Source organism: Zootermopsis nevadensis, unplaced genomic scaffold (assembly GCF_977971745.1).
Source record: "Zootermopsis nevadensis isolate Lab colony 2312 unplaced genomic scaffold, Znev_1.0 Znev_ptg000030l, whole genome shotgun sequence".
NCBI lineage: Eukaryota > Metazoa > Arthropoda > Insecta > Blattodea > Termopsidae > Zootermopsis > Zootermopsis nevadensis.
Window position 1 is genome coordinate 2,614,435 of NW_028259162.1, and position 11,249 is coordinate 2,625,683.

The following is an 11,249-nucleotide window of genomic DNA, read 5'->3' on the forward strand; positions in this document are numbered from 1 at the left end:
GCCGTCTGCTCATTACGTCCCCACAAACATATGGTGATTAACCTTTTAATGACTACACTTCTTACGCGGTTCTTCGTGCAAGACATTTATTTCCAGATTACCACTACGAAATATGCTAATTCGACGACTGATACAGCATTGTCAAAAAACTGCTGATACATAATTAAATACATTATTAAATCTTTACTGGATAAGAACACACCCCAAACTAATGTCGCAGACTGTAATATTGTGAGAATTTTATTTTGTGTGCAGTTTATTCAAACGTTTTATTTACCGAGTCAATGATCATTAATAATAAGCGTGTATGTTTGCACTGCTTTGTTAATCTTGTTAATTAAGTAAAAAAATGTCTTTTTGTTTAATTCCGTCTGAGTCCGTCTTACAGAATACTGCAACATTTCTTCGTTTGGCATACTGCCATTCCCAAAACGGCCAGTCCGTCTCGTCGGCGAGACATGAAGACTTGTTACTGATTGATTCCAAATTGATTGATGTCATGTATTGACTAAGCGCACGTGACCTGCATGGTAACGCATCCATTGCTGACTCTTTGAGCTAGGTTAAGAACAGAGAAAGACATAAAAAGGCGTACGAAGTTCCCTCAATAACAATTCCCACGGAAAACTTTAACACAAAGTATGAAACAACACGGTTGAATAAGAAGAACAATGTTACCTCATACATTTGCTATTCCCCAGGCGAGAACAGATATAAATAGTAAGAATTCATTTGTTTTTCGAATGTCGTATTTATAGTTTCCAAGCGATGGCATTACAGAAACGCTGTTCCGACACGATACAACACGACGAATACTTCGATATTTAACGATGTTGTATCGGTTCCAGAGATTATATAGCGTAAAATATCACAGCGATCATGCTGTTTCAACCTTTCAGAAAAAAATGTATTTTCTGTTCCAGTCCCGCTCATGACATGTTTCATGTTTACATTTCTCTGTGAAGGTAAAGAACTCCCTTGCAATACGCTGATCCCCCATTCAAGGAACCTTACAGAATGTCAACCGTTTTGAATTAAATGAGAAAGGACAAGTTGACTGGCGACAGATTAATTCTTGAGTTATCTGACAAAGCCCCTTCAACTGAATATGCTTTATATCGTGAAATTGTAACATAACGTATGATTAATGCGCCACATACAATAGTGTAATGAAGTGGTAATTGCCTAGCGATATCACATTATTTGTCAATAATTACAGAGGAAAACCATTAAGAATTACAGAATACTAATATTGGCTTTCTGCATTTCAACGTCGTGTACACTTGCAAATAGATACCAAAGTTTCGGAGGAACATACTGCCTCCATCTTCAAGGCTAATATCAGCTTTTCCCACGTCTGAGAATTGGTCACGTTAGTATTACCGACTGTAGGAAATTATGAAGCACTAGTTTTCACTAACCTCTGACAGCATACCGCCACACCAAATTTCACGAAAATCCGGCTGGTTATTCTGGAGATGTTACATGGCAGAACGTGTATTCGTATAATCACCGGTGGAAATGCGTTGGTACTCGGTTAAAGCACGCGAAAGAACACATAAAAAATTTCAGCTCAGACAGAAAGAAATTAACTTACATCTGAACTCGGTGCTTCCAGAAGTTACCATAACAACAAACTGCTCAGTATAAATCGAGGGAAAAGCTACCGTGGCCCACTTTTAAGTTGAAGGCACTAAGGAATACACAACAAACCTCAGTCAAGATAAAGATGATTTTCTCTGAGCCGTCGCTAATATTCTACCAGACTACACAGCGCAATAACCCACAAGACGGTCAGTCAATCTTCTTATTCGCCGCCGTGAATACCTCAAATCCCATTCAATCAAGATTTGAATCTCTCACGGCGGTAAAGATGTCGGTTATGATCTTCTTGGTTTCGACGCCGTGTGGTCTAGAATATAATTACCAACGTTTCGGATAAACATTTTGCCTCCATCTTCAGGGTGAATGTATGTTGTAAGTCAAGATGCTAACCCGACCGAGATACGAACGACGAACTTCCCAACAATACAGCTATTTAAATTCGCAACAAATTAATGAAATTCACAATGACGTAATTATATAAAATCACGAAGAACACGTCTGGAAAATGTGTAGGTCTTCAATCCTGTGTATCACAAGTAATGATTACCGCCTGTATCACAACTGTACCGCATGCAAAAGCGTCAAATGTATTGCATACTCTGCAGGCGCTCGTAGTCTCGATAAGTTGAGGAAAAGAGTGCAATAAGCAGCTCATAATATTAACATTCCGTAGTTTTGATGCACATTAAAGTCTAAAGGTGTATAATGTGGTTATAACTGATATGTAAAGATTTTCACCGTCTTTCTTTGTGTTTTGTGCTTACATGCCTCGTCAGGTAAAAAGATAATCTGCAAAGCAGACACAGTATTATAAATAAATTATTACATAAATAAACTTATCTACCAGTTAGCTAAACATTTATCATAACCAAACAATACAGAGTGTTTCAAAAAGATATATACACAGCAGTAACTTTGATGGCCGCTTGTCAGTTAGTTGCTAATCGGTGTTAACTGTGCCATGAAGATAACGGTGGTCATTTCAAACACCAACACTGGATTCGCTAATTCAGTAAGTGTCAATGCTGACGTATGAAATTTTTCAGTTCATTAAAATGTCTTTATCTCATTCACTGAATGTGTGCATATATATTAATGGGACATGATATATTTCAGAAAAGTTCTACAGGCTTGACTGGTAGAAAATGTTCCTACGAAAGAGATACAAATTTCTGGAAATTATTGTAAGACGGTCAAAACCGCCAATGGTTAAGGTGTTACATATGTTTATGGACGTGTGTGTTGCAGCCCTGTGGATCCACACGTGATGCACTACTGTCTGGTTGTTAACACAAGACGCTACTACTCGACGCTCTGTGAGGCTCAGGGCGAGCGTAATGGGGTATCTCCCCCCGAAGCATCTAACGCCGCGGGATTTAACTTTCCACGTGAACAGGCCGAGGCGCATAAGAATGAGTTGGCTAGCAAAGCGGCTCGACTCAACGCCAGTCGCTTGGGCCGAGGTAGCGGTGGTGCGGGTGGCCAGCTACACGAGGATATCGTGGTCAGACATTTTTAATATCACTTTCTTTGATTTACTCCTTCTATTATTCGCATTATATCTTCAATTTTTATGACCATTTGCTATAATGTCAATACCTTAATTCCTAAATTACTGAAAAGTAGGTATATTTCTATAACCTGTAGGTTTAAAATCTGAACCTTTCTCGGACGATCACTTTGAAATAAAATTTCCAACATTTCGGAGACTATCTCGGCCTCCATCATCAAGGACTAATAATATAATTTTTATACTGACATGGCTGATCGTCAGAGAAGTCTTAATTTTATGCCAAGTATCTGTGTAAATAACGTTGTAACGCACAAATATATTTTGCTTTGTAAGGTTGGCTGCGTGGGGCGCAAAACCAGCTACACTGTGTCCAACCTGGAACATGGAAAGGTATACCACTTCAACTTGTTCGCGGTGAACAGGCGTACCAACCTCAGCTTTCCGTACGGTCGCACCACGCTCAAGTACGAGCCTCGAAGCAAACCAGCCGGACTGCGAGACGGAAAAGTGTCCACTGTGAACCTCAGAAAGATGGATGGGACAGCAACGTTCAAGTTCAAGGTAACAAAATTAAATTCAATAAAATGAAGAAGCTCTGTGTTGGTGTACTCCAGCCAAATTCTTTACTGTGCCCACGTCTCCACACAGGCAAGCATACTTATATCAACATGGCAAATATTTGGGAACAATGGTAGCAAATTATGCCTAGGCGTAGACGGGAGTATAATATTAAAAAGCATACGCCTATTAAGGTGGGAGTTAGAAACTGAATTAATCTAGATCAAGATAAGGACCAGTGGCGGTCTCTTGTGAACACTATAATGAATCTTCCTCTTCCATAAGAGGCAGGGAAATTCTTAACTAACTATGCGTACTAATAGCTCCTCAAGAATTTATCTGCTCCATGCACTTAACTGACCTAAGTGACGGCATCTTGGATAATCCACTGGCTTCATTCGGCTGGTCGGTCTATACATTGTCTTGACCTATGTCTGCAGGTAGGGAAGAACGCAGAGAACGAGATGCATCTCTATGTGATGTCGTGTGGGGGCGCTGTTGATGCAGAACTCACACTAAAGGGAGAAGTGGTCATACCTCGGAAAATAATATATGGATACGAGAGATTCCGAGTGATGAACCCGGCTCGCGGCCAGCGATACGTGTTGCGAGTGATGGCTTCCAACTCGGAGGAACTACGTCGAATCAAGGCCGTCGAGGTAAGTTAATTAATTTTTACCTTGCCACCGAGTCCCGAACGGCCTTCAATCCGCTGAGTAACAGGGCCCTTTGTCCCGCGGATAAAATATTCGTAGCTTAAAACTGACTACTCCACCTGGTTCCTGGAGTATTAATAAGTAAAGCTTGACTGTGCACCCCCCCCTACCCCTCGTGAGCCTTTATGGCGTAGAATTGGACAGAGGATAACACAGCGGCTGAAAGAATGGTTTCCATTGCAGGTCCTTGCTACTACGCGCCCGGCAGTGAAGTTCCCCCTTCCGGAACTTCCATCAGAGCCTCAGGTGCACGAATATGACAGCATGAGGAAATGTGACTCAGTGACGGTTGGCTGGGTACGGTCTCCCGACCCCCAGGTTGCTCGCTACTGTGTCTTTGCACGGGAGGACAAACGGAAGGAGCTTGAAACAAGACGGCCCAACCAGTGTGCACTTGATTCCAAGCTCAAGAACACGTCCGATTTCGCCATGATGCATTGTCAGGACAGAATACCAGAAGACAATAGGTGAGGACGATAAATCATGAACTGATTACGGCACCCTGACTTTCCCCTAATGACTTAACAGGCCCTACAAGACGAAACCGCGTAAGATATATCGATTTATACAAAGTCATTATCAAAAATAACGTCAACTCTTCACTGCAGTGTCACGTAAATCTAAAAATAAAAGTTTCGTGTGGTATTTTACGTGTACTGTATTTGCAATATGAACATACAATGAGAATAAGCCCAGTAGATTATATGTTTAAGATATTTTTCATTCACAATCCTGACAGATCCTGAAATAATTACTGCCAGAACATACATTTCCTTTATCGAAAGAGATAAATATAACATCAAAGCAGTTTAGTAAGAATCCAAGATACCCACTGTCATCAGCTGTAGTACGTAATGCATTACACATCCAAAAATTTATCTTTTCATCAAATATTAAATTTGTTTCAGGTCGGTTATAACTCAGACCATTGGAAACCTTAAGCATGGACGGAGTTACATTGTTCAGGTAACCGTGACTAAGTCACGAGGAAAGACACTGTCCTACGACTTACTGCAAGCACAGACCAAACCCGTCTGTGCGTAGCGCCACGTCACACGAAGAAAAGTCAAGTCTTCAAAGACGCGTCCAAAGGAATGAGACGAAAGGCGACGGTCACAACGAAATGACTGTACCGATTAAATTAAGTTTGTATTTTTGATACGAAAGTGTGTGGACACGAAACGCCGACACCAGATCAAGAATAATTTCAAATCGATATTAAAATGAATTGTGCAATATGTTTCATGCTTGTAAGATAGCGGAACTACAAATGTTGAATAACACTGTAATACGAAGAGAGAGTTGAAATTCCCAGCCAGTGGGACAAGGCCTGTGTAATTACCACCGAAAGCGTGGTTTAAAATTCCTGACTTGCCTTTTTTGAAGTACGAACTGTAAACCAGAACACCAACGTAGACCACGAAAAGTAGATTTAAGGACAAAGTTCTGTCCCCGGGAGAATCTTTCCTCACTACCCTGCCCAGAATACCCAGTCTCTATCTAAAACCAAGGGAAATTCATGATCTAACAGGTCACATAAGAGCAAATGTAACTTCCACGTTGTCCTTACTTAACAGATAAGTGTTGTTCTGATTGCTCGATTAGTGTCAACTTACTGAAAGAAAATACGTTAAGCTAAAGTTATGTTTATTGCTTTAATAAATGAATTGAATTTTTTCACAATGTTGCTATATTGTAAGGTCAGTCTTGGTTAGTCAGTAGAAACTTCCGGGATATTAAAAGTAATTATTTTTTAAATTATGATACGTAAACAAAGAATTCTATTTTAAGTTAAGGTATAAAAATGTATGGTGTAATTACAAATAAGTTACAGACGGGTGTTTTAATGATTGGCACTTTATTTTTAATTGTCAAAATGGAAGTATACTGACTCGTATAAATACAAGATTAAATTACTTCCTTCTAAATTTTAAAACTGATGGTAGCACATCTCTGGTCTTCATTAGCATTATACAAGTTATGTTCACTTAATCAATGTTACATATTTTCATAATCTCTTTCAAGAACATGGCTATAAATTTGAATGTTCGTTCAGAATATTGTAATGACGTAATATCTGAACTGGTATAAAAGAATTGCAACAAACATGGCATTAAAGGGTTAAACATTATTAAATTAATTTGTAAAGTGATGAAGGTTCAGACTGCTAAAATATATTCTACGAATATATTAATCTTTTTAGACACTATGAACGAGATATCTCGGTCATAATACCTACTTTAAGCATATTCGACGCTTGACATCTGTTCAAATCGTCTGTTTCTGACATTTTTGACCAAATGCGGTTTCTCAACAGTGGAAATCATTTCGGTTGAAGCCAAGATGCACAATGACAAACAAGATTATGTTAATACTGTGTTTGATTTTTTTTAAATATGATAAGAACCAGGGCATTACTGATAAGAAATTATGAGGAAACAATTTTCCGACTGTAATATATTTTCCTCCCTAGTAATGAGTTCAGTTTGGTCTGCCATTTGGTTACCAGTACAATTTTATTGTTACGTAATACTACAGTGTTTGATGTTGCTATGCCAACACTAGAACAACTGAAAGTATAAATAATATGAGGCTCTTAAAGTTACAAGTATTTTAAGTTGAAAATGTAATGTAATAATGCATATAATACAGAATACATTTTGATTAAACTGAATATATTTCTTAGAAGAAGGTTCAGTGTTTTATTCCAACAGAAATCTCTTATGACAGACATTTTCCTGTATGCCATTCCTGGACTTGAACCCGGACCACCCATCTCATGCCGCCATCTTTTCCTTCTCTTTTTATCAATAATAATATTAGTATTAGCTTAGTCTTTTATGTATATAATTAAAATTTATGTGTGTATGCATGTATGTTCGCTTACAGCTCGAGAAGGGACAAACGAATCTTATCCAAACTTGGCAACTTATACCCTAAAAATGGGAGATTATAGAATGGTAACAATACCGCACAAGAGCCCTGGGTTTGAGTCCCGGTGAGGGCTGTTTCTGTAGCTCGGAAGAACGGCGCCGAAAACTCTCATTTGCTTTCACAAAGAGATTACAGGTACAAGAACATAACTCCGAAACTGCTTTGAGTTTGAGTCCCGGTGAAAGTGCTTTCTCTAACTTATAAAATAACGTCAGAACAAAGATTTACCTAAGAGCAAATAATGTTTCGGCGATATGACCGAAAAAAGGCCACAAACCCGAAAATTGTCCTGGAAAAGAAGTTTTCTGTACCTTCGAAGGTAATAATGGTAGATTATTCCTCACAAATATGAAATCGTTAACGCTGTTTAAGGAAATAATCAGTGTTTAATCTGTGAATCATAAGAACCTCACAAGCACAAACTGATGAGTTACTAATTCTTAAATCGGATGGTACATATAGTTACCACTGCTCTTTAAAGGGCACATGTACGGTCCATTCTTAACTTTGCGTGTTGTTGAGTTATTTGTGAGGTACCTAAGCAAACGTCACATGCACAGGTGTAATATCCCAACATCCTATTGCACCACGATAAACTGTATTTCCCTAATGACTTTCCTGTAAGCATCACAATTACTGAAACAGGTGCAAACAATAGTTTTATTCTTTACCTGGTAAAGTACGCTACGGTGAATCCCCTCTCCGCCGTTGGTAGTCAGTACCCGGAAGTCATGTGACTAAGCGGAAGTATATAAGACACGGCAAAATGTGGAGGAAGTCAGATTTGGTTATCGAAGTTTAAGTGAGCGACGTCGAGAAACATCCGACACAGCACCATGGCAATCGTGAGAGCATGTATCCTTCTTGTCTTTATTGGTACGTATTGTAATATTTACCACTGCACGTCCATGAGACGAAGTTTTGAAAATTAGTACACGTTCAGGTATCATAAACGTTGTAGGATAAAACAACACAGAAATATATAACTAACACCTAGCAAAAGTAAGACAGTTAAAATTTCGGGATAATTCTTTCTTTGTTTTCATGTATTCTTCGCACTCGAAATGTAGATCAGATACAAGACAGAAGGGATAAAAGTTGAAAGAAAACTAATTAAGCGACGAATCGGACAGAACAATGTCAAACAATAACCGTCTTTCATGATAAATTCTGTTTAATTTAAACAAATGACGTGGTATCTTCCTAGAAAGACTAGATACGACCATGGAAATCTCAGTCCGAATTTCCAGTCTTCGGAATTACATTTAAATCCTATAGCTCTTGAATTTGAGGCACTGAACATAAAATATACCTATTTAAAATGTTAAACACTCTTCGGTTACGCAGTTATTTAGTTTGCAATACATTAATATATTTAACGCTACGAATTTCTTTATGAGATCTTCGACTTCATTATGAAGGAACCAGTTAATTTATAAAATAATATATTTATTTTCCAAATTGAGCAAGACGCCTATTATATATTTGTTATACCATGATAAGACGTTAGTATAATTTGTTAAATATACACATCAACTACAGAAAATTCTTATGTTTCTGCTGAAAGTATACGACAGTGTCACTGATAGCCTTTTGGGATGATCGCCTTGACGATGGATACAATAAGTACCTCTGAAACGTCGGCATCTCTATGAGACTATACGGCGCAATATCTCAGAAGCTGTCATCGTCGCCGTGAGAACCTGATATCTCCACAATGTTATACAACATTTAAATTGTGTTTAAACCACCAAAAATATCTTAGAACGACTGATGTATAAATTCGACGTATGTATATTCGTGGCAATGGGCTTCTGGGACACGCTGTATACACATTTCCCAGCTAGGATATAATACTCTTATGTGTGTTTCAGGAATGGCAGTGATGCCAACTGCTCTGGGAGACAGATGTGACGCTTGTCCTCAGTGCATAATCTTCAGCCCGATCTGCGCTACGTATTATACGAAGTTTGCTACAAATAATAGAAGGGGATTCCTCAGCGAATGTCACATGCATTGCTACAACAAGTGTCACGGAACAAGTATGTTAATGACTTTAGCCTGAATATCTGATGAGATGATACTTAGTCATAGACAGGAAGTTGACCCCTTGAAGCCGAAGGAGAGGGAGAGAGAGAGAAGATAAATTTGGTGGGGGGGAGCAGCGACAGACACTACTGATTTAACCGGAAACGGGACATAAGTTTTGATTTTCGGCTACTAATGTCCCCAGGCAGTACCCGCTCGTCTTTTTGGTAGAACTAGGTTTAGTAATGTTAATTTATTTTGAAGTGAAAATCGTGAAATTAGAGGTGTGAATCAAACACATAGAAAGAGTCTTTGGGGAAAATATTCATGTGAATGTCTTTCCTACCCAACAGCTTATGTGAATGTGATGGCAGAAATAAATATATTTGCCCTTGCCGGAAATCAAATCCCGATCATCCAGTTCGAAGCCAGTAACTTTACTGACTCCGCTACACCGTCTCGTATTTTGAATAAATATATTTATAAGTAATGTCACATATTATCAACATGTAACATACATGCTGATTTGTTTTCAGAGTATTTCAAACTCTACAGTGGATCGAAATGCATTTAAGAAATGCAGATGTGACCACAGGTCCGGAAGAAGTGGTTTACCGAAACGTCCCGTTTACGACGAGACCGCTAAGACTGGAAGTGGCCTCTTCCTACCTCTTACGCAGTCTATACACAGAAGGATGCATGATGCGTTTTGTATTAAGTTTTAAATATACAATCTATTTCCACTTTACGTTATAACAAAATCCATCTCCATTTCTCTTCCTTACTCTGTGTCAATGCATATACCAGAGAAAATAGGTATGAGTCCAAAATCTGAACCTAATCGCCCTGACGATGGAAACATTAAGTATCTCTGAAACGTCGGTCAATTTCTACGAGACTATGTACAGTGCGACATCCCAGAAGACAGTCATGTTCATACTAGCAGCCGTGAGAACCTGAAATCTCACATTAAATATATATGTCGCGCCATTCTGTGTTAAATTCTACATAAAAATAACTGAATAAATTCTAACCAACTTACGAAACCCTATTATGTTCGCACGACCGCCATGTTTATGTTAATGATGACAGTACATTAAAAAAGAATCACTGACGTGACCTCTAATCCGCCAACTGACTCAACAGTTATTAAGCAGCTGGCCTGATAAAACCATAAACTTTACTCGGGATGTGAGCTTTGAGATCTACATGAGAACAAGAGACAATCAGCTGATGTTACGCGTCATTCGGCGATACTAAGAAAGATGCCATAGACAGCGCACATACCTGCTGCCATAACAATTAACTTCCTGTTTACGAGATGTGACAGCTGATTATGACAAGTCGTTCACCCCTAAAAGTAGAGCAGCTGTTGAGTGCGTGCGTGCTTCTAAGAAACAGCAACTTCAGCAGTAAACAGGGCAAGTCATTTTTATTAATTTCGTCATGACGAATTGTTTCGCAAGTGTGATTCAACTACCGTTCCCACGAGACAGACACCTGGTGTCAAGGTATCATAAACCACAAACCTACAACGGAGAAGACACGAAAGCAGATATCGATGATTCGAGCATAAAATCACCATGGCGATATTGAAAGACTATCTTTTGATTGTTACTGTTTGTAAATTCTGTTCGCAATGCCTCGACTTTCAAAGTTTGCTGAAGTATGATTTTTTAAGAGTCTTTTATGAGAAAACGCACTTTGGAAATCGCCCTTCAGTTACGTAATAGATTCAAAAATACATGGCCGGTTTTTCAAATCTAAAACTTCTTGACGATGGTGAAGAGTCAATTGAACAAAAATTTTCTTGGATATTATCCATCGTCTAGTAAATATAAAACGTAAAACGACGTTTCGGAGATGGGACTCTATCTCCGTCTCCAGGTTCCTAC

General features: G+C 38.8%; 2 protein-coding genes across 2 annotated transcripts in view; both read left to right on the forward strand.

The window, feature by feature from the left end:
- nord (neuron derived neurotrophic factor nord) overlaps positions 1–7,083 on the forward strand; it is a 33,085-nt gene extending 26,002 nt beyond the window's left edge. Inside the window, exons 5-9 of the mRNA XM_087358434.1 lie at positions 2,854–3,109; positions 3,452–3,679; positions 4,117–4,335; positions 4,576–4,859; positions 5,301–7,083. Of these exons, the coding sequence (XP_087214560.1) occupies positions 2,854–3,109; positions 3,452–3,679; positions 4,117–4,335; positions 4,576–4,859; positions 5,301–5,436 (1,123 nt within the window). The 3' untranslated portion in view covers positions 5,437–7,083. The remainder of the gene's footprint in view (positions 1–2,853; positions 3,110–3,451; positions 3,680–4,116; positions 4,336–4,575; positions 4,860–5,300) is intronic.
- Positions 7,084–8,117: 1,034 nt separating this feature from the next.
- On the forward strand, positions 8,118–10,102 carry LOC110841269 (locustin-like). The gene is made up of 3 exons (XM_022086659.2): positions 8,118–8,202; positions 9,201–9,368; positions 9,891–10,102. The coding sequence occupies exons 1-3, from the start codon at positions 8,163–8,165 to the stop codon at positions 9,926–9,928; spliced, it is 246 nt and encodes an 81-aa protein (XP_021942351.1). The 5' UTR covers positions 8,118–8,162; the 3' UTR covers positions 9,929–10,102.
- Positions 10,103–11,249: the final 1,147 nt, after the last annotated feature.